This window comes from Rhodnius prolixus, unplaced genomic scaffold (assembly GCF_049639745.1).
Source record: "Rhodnius prolixus isolate KJV_2025 unplaced genomic scaffold, Rpr scaffold_4, whole genome shotgun sequence".
Taxonomy (NCBI): Eukaryota; Metazoa; Arthropoda; class Insecta; order Hemiptera; family Reduviidae; genus Rhodnius; species Rhodnius prolixus.
The window spans coordinates 4,589,276-4,606,305 of record NW_027411614.1 but is presented as its reverse complement, the minus strand read 5'-3'; the positions used below and the strand labels follow the sequence as shown (position 1 = coordinate 4,606,305).

Genomic DNA, 17,030 nt, shown 5'->3' with positions numbered 1-17,030 from the left:
TCACACGACTATTTATCTCTTGGTTCCAACTTACGTAAATTTCTTTAAACTCTGATCATTCTGTCGTATTTAGTTCTTACCAAAGGTACACATATCTTACAGTTTGTATCCCATGTATTCAACTTGTGTAGAGGAAAACCAGCGAATGGATCTGAGATTGGCATCTTTTCGAACAGAAGGCTTCCTTCAGAACTACCTCTTCCCAGGTTTGGGAATGTAAAAAGGCCCTGGGACAACTGGCTCGACAGAATAAAGTTCGACTGGAATGGGTGCCGGGTCATGTGGGGATCAATGGGAAACAAAAAACAGCCGATCAGCTGGCCAGACAAGGAGCTAACACTCCTTTCTTTGGCCCGGAACCGGTCCTGGAGATCACCAAGGCGTGTGGCTCTCAGAGACTGGATTTAGAGAGAGCATGGAAAAAATAAAACATAGTAATAGCATTGACGCCTTGGCTGTGTAAACGAAGAGCGAAAGAGACTCTGTGCTTGGCCAGAAATCAGATTAGTGTGATCCAAGCCCTATTCACAGGGTATGGTATGTTCAGGGAGCATCTGTTTAAGGTGGGCTTATTAGCTTGGAACCGTTGTGCAGATTGTGTCAGGAAGAGAAGAAAAACGGCCTCTCATCTGCTGCAACACAATCGAGTGGATGCACTATGAAACCTTTGGAACTTTGAGACCAAAGGAGATAGTAGCGCATAAAGAACTAGTAGGGGAAGTCCTCAATCTTCTTAGTAGGGGAGGTTTCGTCTTCTACATCCAAAGAGGAAGTCACAATAAGCCTCTTTTGGCTGCGGTGCCATGGGACAAAGGTTCCGTCCCACTTTCGTTATCTCTATCCCTACATTAGGCTTAATTGTTATCCTACTGGGAAGCCTAATCAGCAGTCACCAAAATTTAATTTATACAAGAAAAATTAAAATAAATTTATATATTTGTAATATTTACAGGAAGCTAACAGAGGGTGGAAGTTTGTAATGTTTACAGATAGCCTGGGTGTCATTTTCGAGAAGGTGAACAATTTATTAACTATACTTCCGTTTTACCGTTTTTTCTATAACCAAAAATTGGCATTTTGTCCCTCATTTGATTCTTATTAAACGAGTTGCAAGACAAAGTTATGTACAAAAATGGCACCATAGAAAGAAGTCTTGACTACACCCGAGAAGAATTGGTCTCGAGAAGCAATTTCCGAACTTTAAAAAAAGATTCATTAAAGAAGTACTTCCGTCTAATCGACTTTTACCATATTGTTAGATCATCCTCTGGTGTTATCTAAGAGAAATATCAAATCGTAATTCTCTATGAATTTTTATTTTTAAGTTGCGGTAGATAGTTATAGAACACAGCACACATACAGACCGACTAGCAAAAACCACTTTTATACGTGTATTTCCGGTTAAATATCAAAATCAAAAACGTCTACGATTATAATACATTCTCTCTCTCGTAGACTAATCGGAAGTAAACAGAAACAAAGATTTGTGGAAACCCTTCACAAAATCAATAATTAATTCAATCTCTCTCAAACGAAAAAAATAAAAGAGAGATACAACTAAAAGTGGATCGGCACATTTTTTGCTCAGAAAATCTCAGACAAATGATTCAAAACGGGAACTATTGCACAAAAGCGGTTAAAATAATTATCTGCAAAAGATCGATTAATCGTTTTGTGAGGAAGCTGACCGTGTAAGGCGTTCCTTAGGTCGTTATGCCAAAGTTCCTTCAAGAATACAACGAGTATCTAGCCTACATTTCAAACTAGGTGTACCTAACATAGTTTGCAATTTTTGCAAAATCTTAAGCATAAAAGTTATAGTTAATAGCATTTATTCCTTAATTTGGGAGAAAAATTAAATAGAATAAAGCATCTTCATTTATTCCGAATCTTGTTAGGTAGAATTTAAAGAGCCTTATTCTTTCATTAACTTAGGATAATGGCTTTAGTCCTATCCAGAGAATTATAAGCTTCTGTTCGTTATGCAAAATCTTGCTACGCTACTTTTCTTTGAATGAGGTTAAATAAATAATAAGCTCCATGTATTTATGCTTAATGTTCCATTCTTGCGAAGGAAATGCCCTTTATGTTCATTCTGCTTTTATAATAAAGTTAATCATGATAAAAATTTTCTTCTTCTTCATTATGAACTTCTCGACGCTTTTAACGACAAATTTTCTTTCGAACTTTCAATTTTGTTTTAATCAATTCTATGTTTCATTTTAATCTACCTGATTTTGTTTGTTTTTTTGTTGTGGAAATTGTAAATTTATAAATTACATTAAAACAATGCCTATTTTTGGTCAGGCTGTCTTTTACGTCCAACTCCTAAAAACCTAAGCAAAATATCAAATTTTTACTTTGTGATTTCTTAATTTTTGAGTTATTGTGGATAAATTCACACACACACACATAGAACATTTTGTAAAACTAATCAAACTCGTAAATATTCTCAAAACCGTCTACTGAACTCCATCAGAGTCTACCTCATTCGGATGATCCTCTCAGAGCGAATCATGGACGAATACTGAAACAAACAGAAGCTTACATTTCTTTAGAAGAGCTTTTATAGACGCTTTAAGTAGGGTTACCGGTGAAAAACTCCGTATTAAAAATCAGAATTAACATACTTTGTATTATTAACTTCCTTTTACAATGAGGCAGAGAAAATGAAATGGAAAATACAAGTTTTTACAAAAGACCAAGAAAATTTAGATAATTCCATTTTTATCACGTACCAATTGTGTTGTAAGATAATGAACAATTTATATTTATTAATAATAATTAACTAAATTCCAAAATGTTGATCAAAATCCTAAATATACCAAAAAAAAGAAAACATGCTGAAATATTTACTGTCTACATTTGTCACACCAAAGTTACCATTAGTTTTTGTTATGTTCTGCCCAAAAAAAAGTCAAGGCAAATCATATAACTGAAGATTGTCCGTGATGATAAGGTGGTGATAATTGAAGAAAGAGAATTACTGTTTGCTATATATTAGAATGCAGTTAGCTGTCTATATTAGATACTTTCTGACAACAGAACTGCCATAAAATGATTTCTGTAAGTAAAACGTTTTTCAATAATATTCCATGCTATTAACAATTAATTTTTTTTGCTTTAATTCCAAAATTATTCTTCGAAAATTAGAATTTCTTAATTTACATTATCTTGCCCTCTTAGAAAAGTCATGTTTTTTTAAGTTCGTTTTAAGCACTAAATAGAAGGTGCATTTTTTGTTTTTACGTTCAATCTGAATTCGCTGCGAATCTAAACAAACAAACGAAAAATTTGGTCTGCGGTCGCAAAAAGAATTTCCAGTAAGAGAGGGCCATCTATACAGGGTGATCCATTTAAAATGCACCAATCGCTAATAACTTTTTAGAAAAGCGGAATTCCGGAAAAACCCCACGAAGTATTTTTGGCCACTGATTTTGACAATAATTATGAAAACTACATAAAAAATACTGTGAAAAAATGACGTTAATCCCGTTTCAATATCCCTATCAAAGTTACATTTTTATCTATTCGTGATCGGTTTTCGATATTAATTTCCCACCAGAAATACACGTTTTGGGAGGTCCTCTGACTGCAAAAAATGTTATTTGTGACGCAAAGAACAAAAATAATAATAATTGAAGATTTTAAAGCATGTAATGTAATGTTTGTGGGTGAATCAGGATAAATTTGTTTTATCATCAAATAAAAGCAATCATCGCATCATTTTAATGTACCCCGTATGCAAGACTTCTTGACCTATGATTACTTATGTCTAGTGATCAAGAACATGGCTTTGTAAGTGGGAGGTCCCCAGTTCAAATCCCACGTTTGACTACATTTTTTTTTAAAAATTGTTATGATATATCGTATGATATGATTGATATGATATTGTGAATGACTGCACCCACGGGATTCGGACTGGGGATCTCTCACTTACAAAACCACGCTCATGACCACTAGACCAGTACCCACTCCTCCCTGGCAAGATATTCTTACCGTAATCATAGGTCAAGAAGTCTTGCATACGGGGTACATTAAAATGATGCGATGATTGCTTTTATTTGATGATAAAACAAATTTATCCTGATTCACCCACAACCATGACATCACACTACATTTTTTAAAATTTTCAATTATTATTTTTATTCTTTGCGTCACAAATAACATTTTTTGCAGTCAGAGGACCTCCCAAAACGTTTATTTCTGGTGGAAAATTAATATTGAAAACCGATCACGAATAAGATAAAATAGTAACTTTGATCTTAAATAACTCAACTAATATTAGGGATATCGAAACGGGGTTAACGTCATTTTTCACAGTTTTTTTATGTAGTTTTCATAATCATTGTCAAAATCAGTGGTTCTTATTAAACCCTAATCGGGTTTTTGGATGAAACTCTGCCAAAAATGAAGATTCAGCATTGGGGGTGGAAAATTTGAAAACTAAACAAAAAAAAACGTATAGTTTACTTTATGGGTTTTTTCGAAATTCCGCTTTCCTAAAAAGTTATTAGCGATTGGTGCGTTTTAAATGGATCACCCTGCATATGTTTTATATCGAGATTTTGTTTTAATAATATAATTCTTTCAGGTAAAAGGTCTTCTGATATTTACATTTCTGCTGGGACTGGTGTGCAGCGCAGAAGTAGCGAATAGTGAGTCTGGGGATGGCGATGAGGGTGATGCGGCTGGGGATGCTAAGGGGGCGCCTAAGTATCCTGAGAGTGAAGAGGATGGGAAGGTTACTGGAGGGGCGAATAATGAGCCGGTATCGGCAGAAATACCAGATCAAGCAGCGTCTGGATCGATCGCTTATGCAGCAGAAGGCATTAAAACATTTGTTGATAAATTACATCATGAGGGGTCTGATTTAACCAACCCAAACGATCACCAGTAAAATTCTGGTAGTGTTGAAATTAAATTCATTTGCAAAGTTCATCAGAGACTTTTTGTTTTCCTGAATTCTGTTGCGTATATTGAAGTATGCAGGTTGAAACTGTTATCTATCTAAGTATAGTTATATTCAAGAATGAAGTTAGCAAAAATGAGAGCTGTTGGAAATGGCGTGTTGATGAAAAGGTAATTAACTAAAGTTAGAAATGATGGTACATGTAGAGGAATGAATAGAAGAAAGATTTTTCATGACTTAAATGGATTATTTAACGGTAAGTGAAATGGATTTTGCCTGGTGGAGATCCAGGTTTTGAATTCTCAGCTGCTGATGGCCCTTAAAGTTTCTCCACACCCTTGGAGCTTCCAGTTATAGACAAGTTTTCCAGTAACTAGAAAACACTGTCTAAAAACGGGCAGTGCACTAAAAGAAAAGGCTTCGTAAGCCAATTATTATTGCATATAATCAATCAATTGCAAAAAATTGAAAATTCCACTATTAGTAAAATTTTTAACTTTTCCTACAAACAGGAATTTTCATATTTCCCGAAGATCTTTAACTCTGAATGATATTTTTTTAAATCTTACTTATTGGCAAAATGATTTAAATGAACAATGGGTCTTCTGTGAGGTAAGAGATTCTTAAGAAAAATCTTAAGTACAATTGACAAACTAAAATTAGAAGGAAAAACAAAGTGAAAACCAATTGTGAAAATGAAATTTTAGTTCATAAATTGAAGAAATATTTAGCAGAAGGAGATAAAACAAAATGTTATTGTTGTTCATTTTAAATATATCATTGTAAATATAGGGGAAAACGGTTCAGTTTGAGTCACTTTTATCTCTCCTCTTTATGAATTAATCAAATTATAAAGCAGCTGCCAACTAGCGGATTTTTTTGGCTTCAAAGTGTGCAACTTGAAGCCAAATTAATCACTTATCTTAAAATTGGATTTCTTTTTTTTTAGTATGGATTAAATCCAGATATTGTGAAATAGAAGCAGAGGAAGTGCTCCTGCAGAACTTCACAGGAATAATTATTTTGGTTTCATATTGGCTGCGTGTACAATCCGGTTACAAAGAAACAAAATAATATTCTTTCTTAAATCAATGGAACAAGACTAAGTGTATGTACCGCACAAGATTCCTTTATCTTCTGTTGAAGTGGAGAAGAGAGAAGTGGAAGAAGCTGTAGGCCTACAAATCAAAAAATAAATTGTTTGAAAAATATTCAAATATTCAATTTTTCCACCATTATATTAGCAATTACAAACCGTAGTCAGTTAATTTTTCTTTCTCTTTCCCAGCATTCAATGTCCAGATCTGTAAATGGAAAGACCGCCTTGGGCGCTCAATTTTAGAGGGCGCTAAATTCTCCTCGAAGGAACATTTACTTTAATAAATATTATTCAGGTTAAAGACAGCTAATCTGGTTGAATACAGTCAGTAAACCCACAGAATACCTAAAAGCAAAAACACTTCGGTGGAATCTTCAGCAAATTCTCTATTGGAAACGTTCCTAAGAAAAACGAAAAAAGTAAGAAGCAAAACGAATAAAATAAAAGCAATCAAGTGAAGAGCTCATCACGATCAGCTTATAACTTAATCATGAAAACTAACTAATAAATAAAGAAAATTCACACTTTCGGTCATTCAATTTTCCTGAAACTTGGAATTACTCTTGAAAAATGTTTGGAATAAAACTTTCTAGTTTTGATACTCGTGAACTATACATCTATTAGGCTATTTTTAGAAAGTCTCAAACGGTATAAAAAAACCCAAAAATTTGGCTTACAGAATTGGCCAGTATGTAGTTAAGAACGAGAAATACATGATATACATGAATAGACTTAGAAGATTTGAGGTTTATTAGGTTAACACCGCTTCAGATCTGCGAGTGGGTGTACCAGTATCTGGGATCTACGAGGTGTGGCTATTAAATAACGAGACTATTGCTATAAAACATTTTATTTTAAATATATACATATTTAGTTATTATCTCCTGCATGATGCGTGCCGCTTTTTCTTTCACAGCTTCTATGGACTGAAATCGTGTATCCTTTTAATGCAGATTTGACTTTTGGGGAACAGATAGAAAGTCACATGGGGCCAGGTCAGGCGAATAAGGCTAGGATGGCCTAAAAAACTGGGATGTTTGTACTTGGCTAGAAACGTCTTGACAGAAACAATGCAGTGTGATCCGGCACCGCGTTGTTTTGATGGAGAACCCCATGACTTGTTCTTCCATAAATCGGGTCGTTGTATTCCTTACACTTTCTCGAAGTTAAGCAAGTACCACACTGTAGTAATGTTGATTAATTAAAACTGTCCGGTAGGACAGTTGTATAAGAGTTTCATGTGAAATTTCACTACAATTTGTTACTCTACTACATGTGTAGTGGTATCATGTTTTCTGCAAAACGAAACTATCACCTCTTACACAAACGACTGTTCCGGTCAGACAGATTTCTCTACAAGCACGTGAGACGCTGCAATGGAAAGAGAAGGCTTTACGCTACACAGCTGTCAGTGGTTAGGATTTGGCGTATGCGAAGTTCTTCTGTAGCAGAAATCACTTTCGTTACACCTCGTATACTCAAACAATAAAGATTAGGTAGTGCACGTCATAAAAAGCACTATTGCACCTGAAAATAAATATTCTGAAGAAACAAGCGACAACATTGTTACGTTAATAAAATTAAACCAATCCAAAGACACTATTAATGAAAGGGAGGTAAAAAAAAAAAACTAGAAAAGAAGGTTGGAAAACAGTGAAAATACTTTCCTTAATTTCATTTTGTTAGCAATACTGACTTAAAAAAAAATTCTTAAAACTGGAAGCTTTTGTCTGAACGTTTTAAAGTAATTAGTACATTTCACCGAAATAGAGCAGTCCATGTGAATTAGAAACAGTCAAATGTGGAAGTTATTTTTAATGATGTACAATTCAAGATTGGGGTACACCATGTCGGATGCTGTCTGGAGTATAATGGAAAGTTTTAAATACTAAACGTTCAAAAGCTCGAGACTCCGGAGGCTGGCAATATTCTAAAAAGAAAGCTCCGGGAGTCATAAATACCATACATCTCAATCTCATTGCTCTACTCTTTTTGCTTCATCCACCAATTCTGAAAATCCTCCTCTTTATAGCCCGAAGATTTCTTAGATATCACACTCAGAGTACTTACCACTGGGTACACTCATTGAGAGTCCTCTTGGGAGATACGCTACTGTATTTCAGGCCGAGGTCTTTGCCATTAGAGCTTGCGCTGGGGAAAATCTGCGAATGGATCTTAGAAATAGGGAAATTTGCATTTTTTCGGACTGTCAAGCGGCACTGAAGGCCCTCTCTTCCTTCAGAATTACCTCATCCCTGGTCTGGGAATGTAAAAAAGCCCTAGATCAACTGGCTCGGCACAACAAACTCCGATTGGAATGGGTGCCGGGCCATGTGGGGATCAAGGGGAACGAAATAGCTGATCAGTTGGCCAGGAATGGAGCTAATACTCCCTTCACTGGTCCGGAACCAGTCCTGGGGATCACTTCCCCTAGTTGTTCTCTGTAAAGAGGGGCCGTAGATAGGCTAACTACCTGTTTAAAAAAAATCACGGACACCTTCCCCCCTTCCAAAGGGATATCAGAGTCTGCTTATCGGTTGCGAATCTCTGGTTTTTACTATTTGGGTTTAGCAAAGGCTCAGGCCTTCACTAACTTCACATCCTAGTTCATACTTAGCTAATATAAGCACCTTTCATCCAAGCCGCACACTCGTTCATACCTATCCCCCCCATATGCATTGTTTCTCTTGTTGAAGTATACGGGCTTACTGGGACACTAGATTGGGGCCGTTATCTCTCCACCATTACTCATTCTTAATTAATGTCTTTCTTTCCAATCACATTTCAATAAAGGAAAAATAAAATTTTACCTTATTGTTTTAGACCAGAAGTTTGCTGCTTCTATTAAGTCTTCTAGGACTGGCTTTTGGCAGAGTGGTAATGGTGAGATCATTAGAAGAAGTACCGGAGCAAGTACCTGCGAAGGCGGCTTCTCAAGAGCGAGTTGGAAGTGGTGATGCGGCGAATAACCAAAAAACTGGAGAGGCAACAGTGATAGCATTGAATTCAGGTAGTTCATCAGAAGAAGAATCACAGGGGGTTTACCAAGGGCGAGTTGGAAGTGGTGATGCGGCGAATAACCAACAAACTGGAAACGCAGAAGTGGTAGTGATAAATTCAGATAGAAAATAATAATATTGAAATCTCTGTTAGAATGTAGTGAACTTATATTAGATAAATATATTCTGAAATTAAATTATGTTTTAATGTGTTACAACTCAGGCGCTGCAGGCTCTTGGAGCTCCTCAATTAATTTTGTAGCCAGCGATAGTAATGAATAGCACCTACTCAGAACTGAGAATTAAATCCAACCTCCAGCAATCCGAGATGGATCCTATCATATCCTTCTTATATTCATCCGCCTGGCTTTACCTAGAAATATCTCTACATTTCCTGACCTCCTTACATTTTTTTCAAGGCGTTTCAACATTTTAGGTAATGGCGCCTGGAGCTTTTTTTCAGGGCACTGCCATTCTGCGGACAGTGAGCTGAAAGAAGTTTCCAAGAAGAGAAAATCTAAGTGCTAACAGTTGGATTAGAACTCTAACCCATCAATCCAGGGCATTAGAAAGCCCATCCTTCTCCGTTTAAAGATTTCTACTTTTTTGTTTGATCTCCTGAAGGTTTTTTGTTCCTATTCTATTACACCATACACTATGCTCCTCACCATCTTATAGTTGAAAAGAATAGAATTCTCTACTTGGATTTATTCTAGTATTTTGAAGATTCTAGATTTTGAAGACGGTAAAACTATGTCCACCTTAGTTTTAAGCCAAGGCCATTTTTTATTGAATAATAAAAGTTGTCTAGTTCTCTTTGTAAATATTCACTTTTTTGGCGGTGTTAAAATTTATGCTAATGAATAGTAACCATTGTTTTAAATTGATTTTTTATTTTACCATAACAAAAAATAAAAAAGCTGCATACAAATATTTCTAATGTCTACATTCGTTCCAGAAATTTGATTTTCATTGTTTTCTTTTCTAAAACTACAATGACGAGGATAAAATAGAAACAATTATTCATGCTGATAAGATAAGTAAAAGGAACTTTACTCAAATTTTCTATATATTAGGATATCTACAGGTTGGAAAAACAATCAGAACTATCAGTTTCTTTCTCAAAGATAAAACAAGAGGAGATGATGTCTGTAAGTAACTTTTACTTTATTTTTGTTACAATAACAAAGTAGCGTATTGAACACTCTAGAGTCGCATTTCTTACTGAGACAAAGTTTCTTGAAACTTAAGATATAAACATACACTTTACACAAACCGGGTAGTTTTAATAGAATTCATTTTAAAGACAAATATAGAAAAATTTATGAACTTGGAACTATTGTGCCCATATCCATTGTTTCTCTTGTTGAAGTATACGGGCTTACTGGGACACTAGATAGGAGCAGTTATCTCTCCACCATTACTCATTCTTAATCTTCTTAACAAAAACTTACAGTTTTAAAAGTTAAGTATAAGAGTTGATTAAACGCCAAAAGGTACACAAATCAGCGAGTGCCCTACAAATCATTCATACTTCTAGTATCATATTTTTTAGAATGTATTAGATGTCACAGACCCTACATGATGGCTATTTTCATGCATAAAATATACAGTATGAGTGAGGACCTGCGTCTACTAATACACAGCGTCGAGACCTCTAAAAAGGAATTTTGCATCACTTTTTAAACCAATTAACACTTCATTTAAGAAAATAGGTTCACGAGACGATAATTTTAAATGATTGCAAAACTTCCCCTTAAATAGGTGTAAGAGCAGAATGTCGCTTTAACGGTATGTAGGCACTAACCCTTTCGTCCTGCCAAATTCTATCAAAATCGGGCTAAGATTTACAGAGTTATTAGTAATAATAATAATAATTTTGGATGGGGCCTTACATAGATGGGGCTCCTCTCCCATTCGATTTACAGCATCGAGATCCCAAGAAGGCACATCTACATAAAATTCCGAATCGAATGACACCTCATTCATGAAAATCGGTTCACGCGTTTAGGCGCTACGTTGTTTACAAAAAAGGTAACAACAAGAACAAGAACATTTTTTGAAAAAGCCGTTTTTGCACATTTTCGGCAACTTTTTTCTCGAAACCTATTAGATCTGGGTTGTTGCAAAAAAATTACAGTTATAAAGGAGGGTTTGCCCTATATTTTAAAGAAAATTTGGGAATTTTATCTTTTATAGAAAAAGAGAAAAAAATTGTCAAAGTTGGGTGTTTTTCAACGTTACGCTTTTTCGTGCAGTTTTTGATGGTCAACCCTTATACAACTGTCCTACCGGACAGTTTTAAGGTCAACCCTTATACAACTGTCCTACCAGACAGTTTTAAGGTCAACCCTTATACAACTGTCCTACCGGACAGTTTTAATAAATGTTTTTTTAATAAATTTAAAAAAAAAAAAACACATTTTCAATGTAGACAAAATAAAATTTCACTTTATTGTTTTAGACCAGAAGCTTGCTGCTTCTATTAGGTCTTCTAGGACTGGCTAGAGTGGTAATGCTGAGACCTGTAAATGATATGGAGGAAGGCAAAGACTTGACTCATGTCAAAACTGCTCCGGAGGATGTTGCGGCGGCTGCTCCGGTGGTTGTTCCGGCGGCTGATTCTGGCAAGAGCCCAATTACAGGGTTTCTATTTACAGGTAGATAGATGAAAAAAAATAATTGAAATCTCTGTTAAAATGTAATGAACTTATATTAGACAAATATATTCTGAAATTAAATTATGTTTTATTGTTTTACAACTCGGGCGCTGCAAGCTCTTGGAGCTCCTCAATTAATTTTGTAGCCAGCGATAGTAATGAATAGCACCTACTCAGAACTGAGACTTAAATCCACTTCCAGCAGTCCGAGATGGATCCTATCATATCCATATCCTTCTTACCTTCACACGCCTGGCTTTACTTAGAAATATCTCTACATTTATCCTGACCTCCTTAATTTTTTTTTTTTTCCAGGCGTTTCATCATCTTAGGTCATGGCGCCCGGAGCTTTTTTTTAGTGCACTACCGTTCTGCGGACAGTGAGCTGAAAGAAGCTTCTAAGAAGAGAAAATGTAAGGAATAGCAGTTGGATTAGAACTCTAACCCATCAATCCAGGACATAGAAAGGCATCCTTCCCCGATTAAAGATTTCTGTATTTTAGTTTGATCAACACAAGTTTTTTTTAAAAATTTTATTACACCATAAATGCTTCTCGCCATCATATAATTGAAAAAATTAGAATTCTCTACTTGGACTTATTCTAGTATTTTGAAGATATATTAAAAGAATAATATTATTTCTTAGAAAAACAGGATTTGTTTAACCAGTCAGAAAGAGAAACCCCACATTGATGTTCCCTGCACACGAACTAAATAGCTAATTCAGTGTACACTTTCTTGTGATACAGGGTCTGGGATAAAAGAACATTCAAGTGATCTTCCAACATGTCGACACAGATGTGAGCCTTTTTCACTGGCTAAGTTGGTTTTAACGTTGGTACTTTATCACAGATAACTAACCACATTTTTAATCTTCATTCCTCTATATTATTTTCCATCGCCTATAACATCCTGTTTTTTGACTTTTGATTCCAGAATAATAATTAGACAAGCCTCCACAATCTTCTCTATATCTATATCTAATGAAATAGCTACTTTGATGTCACAAGGAGATCAGACAGCTTTTATTAAAAAATCTATTAACCATCAGTACCTTTCCTGAAATGACTTTTTTTTCGAAAACATCTTAAAGAGCTAGAAATTCACAACTCCTAACACCTTTGAAAGCTACCTTATTACTTCATCCTTGACTTATCATCTCATGCAACTCATCTGAAGCTGATCTTGAATCTCTGTTCATAAAAAAAAATGAAGGAAAATATCATTCATCTAATAATTTTCATCTAAAGAAATGCTAGTAAGATAATATAGACTTAACTAAAATGGAAGTTAAAGATAGATTTTCAATAAAGATCGTGTATTAAAGAAGATTAATACTGTTCTTTTAGTTTGAATCACTAGAAATGGTATGAAAGATTTAAAGTAGGGAAGATTGTCCTTTATATATATAAATATATAACATTATACAATATATAATAATGCACACATTACATGACTTTGTGGAATTATTGTCAGCAAAAGAAAATGCTAAACAGTCATTGAAAGTTAAGTTTTTCCACCATATTTACCCTACAGTTCACACAATTGTTGTAATGTCATCTTTGGCCAAACTATAGGTAGCTTAGCAAACTTTCCCGAATTAAGAAAAAGTCCACTATCATGGAAAAAAGGAAATTAATCTTCAAATAGAAGTAAAACTAGCTGTTTTTCTTTTCCCACTACTGATCCCTAAGTTCCTTGCATTTGTTCAAACTGGAATAGTCCCAGTAATGGTGTAGCTAAGAAGATAGCTGATTGTTATATACTAAATGATTCGTATTTATAATATACATATATAAGTCTTCATATAGATATGAGAGTTGGATTAAACCGCAGTCTCGAACTCAGTCTCGTACGGGTTTCTCAGTAATTTCCTTCAGAATTTTAAACAGCCCAAGTTGGAGCTTAGTTTTGACCTTTAAAGCTAAATAGAGGATTATTTTTGCCGTGGAAAAAAGAAATGTTTTTTCTTTTCATTGAAAAGCTAGTTAAGTTAATGGAAATGGTGAAGAAAATCTAGAAAATGTTTTTTTTTTTTAACCAAACCTTCATAAAGAAAATATTAAAAATAAATTGCTAGCAATTAGCGGTTAAAAAAAAAAAAAAAACTGAAAATTTGGAAGGTATCCTAAAGTGGAAAATATCGGTGAAAATTAGTTACCGAAGATAATAGCAGTTTTCTTTTTTAGTAAAAAGAAATTAAAAAATTGGAAGTTGCCAATGATGGTTACCTAATAATTTCAGTCTAGTGTTTTGTCTCCAACAGTTTACTTTAATTAAATTTTGAAATGAATAAGGATGGAAAACATTCGGCTATTTTCTTGTAGCTGTTCTTTGTAAAAAATGGATAAAATCGACTCGATTACAATACGTCTTCTTTTACTATTAAATACTCGTAAATAAACGATGAAAACATAAAGACGGAAACTGCTGATATCTAGTGTGAAAACGACAAACAACAACAAATGGTGACGCATAAATCTAATAATTCTTTTTTATGTCCATCAATAAGAAAGATTCTCCAGCAGTTTGGTATCGCACTAAAAGCGGACTGTATAAAAGAAAAATATCAAGGGAAATGTATAAACTCTTAATATGTACTGTACACGATCTCCTATACTGTCATTTGATTTAAAAATAAAAACAATATTAAGTCAACAGAATTTTAATACAAAATCCACATCATATCATTCTTTTGTAAACTATTCGTTACAGCAAAAAAATTTATGCCGTTCAGTATATCCAATACATAAGATTTTATCTTCGGAAATGCGCTTTTTCAGAGTATCCTGGGAATTACTAAGAAGTTTTCTAATAGTTATGCGACAATCAGAAAGAAACATAATACGTAATTTAATGCCACCAGAGTGACAAACAGTAAGGCCCAACTTGTCCTGAAAGAAATAGCCAAACCTAATGGCAAAAGAGCAAGAAGATGGTCTCGAATCGTGTTCGAGAATACCATAGATAAATTAGAATAGACCCTTACGGGGATGAATAGAATGCCATAGAAGGGATAAGCTAGAAATCTGAGACTAAGAATATTGAATTTGCTGGAATCCTGGGAAAAATCCATACTTGAAACCAGTAAAATAGTTAGTTTTGCTCCTGAGGATGTCTCAGGAGAATATGAAAACAAGAACAAAAATACTACAACAGAATACAGATTAGTTGTAGAAATTCAACCATTGCATGACTTTAATAAAGGAAGAACAAATGAAAGAAGCGAAATCTCATAGAGGAAGATGAAGACCAAGAAGGATAATGGAGAGTGTACGAAAAGAATTTGTTACAGCCTAGAACCAAAAGGACACAGAATATGATGGAGAAGACAGAGTATGTGTGGATATGTTAGTAGTTTCCTCAGAAGCAAAGTTATGTCTATCCCGGAAGCCAGCGAATGGGGTGAATGCTTAACTGTCGGAAGTAAAGTCGATAATAAAGAAAAAGACTTTGTCTTCTTATAGAACAACCACATAAGTGGTATTCGGGGTTGCTTCTCCTAAACCCTTCGAAAGGAAGGAGATAGTAAAAGAAGAAGGAAAAAAACCCTACGAAAATTAAGGTTTCCTTTAATTAAAAGAATATATTATTAGATAATAAATTTACTTTTAATTAATACAGTAATTAATTTACTATTAAGCAATACAATAAATGAAATAAACATACATTTCTAGCAAACAGATTGACACAAATATTTAAAATTCTGGAAGTCGATAGATAATAATAACATTTTTACCAAATTAATTTATATTCTTACATCTCTGATTGATGTTAGCTTCAAGGCCTTCTCTTTTCGAACACCTAAATGATGATCTTTAAGCTTCCCAAGAGAGTGTTAGAGCAGTGATTATAAAGCATTGGTAAGCTAGAGATCCCCAGTTCGAATCCCGCGAAAATCTGCTTTTTATTTGTAAGAAAAAATGTAAATAGTTCAGTAATGTGCTTCCACTTCATCCACGACACCTAACTGGTAGCCTAGATTAAGTGTTAGCTCTTATATAAAGTGGACAAACTTCGCAACACTTTGAGAAAAAAAGAAACAGAAAAGAGAAAAAAAAATCTCAACTTTTTGATTCTCAACATTTAACCACTCTTCAACTCTAATAATGAGAGAAAAAGAAATACATATTAGAGATCATACCCAAAGTGAAGGGTCATTCTTCAATTAAAAACAGAACAGAGACATAAACCATATATAAGCAAATAGTCGAAACATAATCAAGAAGTAAGTGAATATGGCCACCGTGTCAGTCAGCTGATTGTAACCACATCTGAGTATAAACTTAAGATCCGCACTCCTCTCACGTTAGGATATGGAGCTCCATATCTTACCTTTTCGTGCACTCTCCATTATCATCCTTGGTCTTCATCTTCCTCTATGAGATTTAGCTTCTTTCATTTGTTCTTCCTTTATTAAAGTCATGCAATGGTTGAATTTCTACCTCAACTAATCTGTATTCTGTTGTAGTATTTTTGTTCTTGTTTTCATATTCTCCTGAGACATCCTCAGGAGCAAAACTAACTATTTTACTGGTTTCAAGTATGGATTTTTCCCAGGATTCCAGCAAATTCAATATTCTTAGTCTCAGATTTCCAGCTTATCCCTTCTATGGCATTCTATTCATCCCCGTAAGGGTCTATTCTAATTTATCTATGGTATTCTCGAACATGATTCGAGACCATCTTCTTGCTCTTTTGCCATTAGGTTAGGCCATTTCTTTCAGGACAAGTTGGGCCTTACTGTTTGTCACTCTGGTGGCATTAAATTACGTATTATGTTTCTTTCTGATTGTCGCATAACTATTAGAAAACCTCTTAGTAATTCCCAGAAAGCGCATTTCCAAAGATAAAATCTTATGTATTGGGAAATACTGAACGGCATAAATTTTTTGCTGTTTACGAAAGAATGATTTGATGTGGGTTTTGTATTCAAATTCAGTTGACTTAATATTGTTTTTATTGTTAAATCAAATGACAGTATAGGAGATCGTGTACAGTACATATAAGAGTTTATATGTACATTTCCCTTGATATTTTTCTTTTATACAGTCCGCTTTTAGTGCGATACCAAACTGCTGGAGAATCTTTCTTATTGATGGACATAAAAGAAAATTATTACATTTATGCGTCACCATTTGTTGTTGTTTGTTCTTTTCACACTAGATATCAGCAGTTTCCGTCTTTATGTTTTCATAGTTTATTTATTTATAAGAAAAACTTATTTCTTTTTTCCACGGCAAGAATAATCCTTCATTTAGCTTAAAGGTCAAAACTAAGCTCCACTTGGGCTGTTTAAAATTCTGAAGGAAATTACTGAGAAACTCATACGAGGTCGAGACTACGGCTTGATCCAACTC

At 34.5% G+C, this 17,030-nt stretch overlaps 2 protein-coding genes and 1 long non-coding RNA gene across 3 annotated transcripts in view; 1 reads left to right on the top strand and 2 right to left on the bottom strand.

The window, feature by feature from the left end:
* LOC141455690 (uncharacterized) overlaps positions 1-17,030 on the bottom strand; it is a 176,844-nt gene that overhangs the window by 106,087 nt on the left and 53,727 nt on the right. The window lies entirely within an intron of this gene.
* On the top strand, positions 2,918-4,941 carry LOC141455505 (uncharacterized). Its single transcript, XM_074130614.1, has 2 exons — positions 2,918-3,066; positions 4,595-4,941. The coding sequence occupies exons 1-2, from the start codon at positions 3,058-3,060 to the stop codon at positions 4,898-4,900; spliced, it is 315 nt and encodes a 104-aa protein (XP_073986715.1). The 5' UTR covers positions 2,918-3,057; the 3' UTR covers positions 4,901-4,941.
* Positions 4,595-11,481, bottom strand: LOC141455506 (uncharacterized). Its single transcript, XR_012459318.1, has 2 exons — positions 8,822-11,481; positions 4,595-7,453 (listed from the first exon to the last, which is right to left on the bottom strand). It is a non-coding gene; the product is annotated as an uncharacterized lncRNA (long non-coding RNA).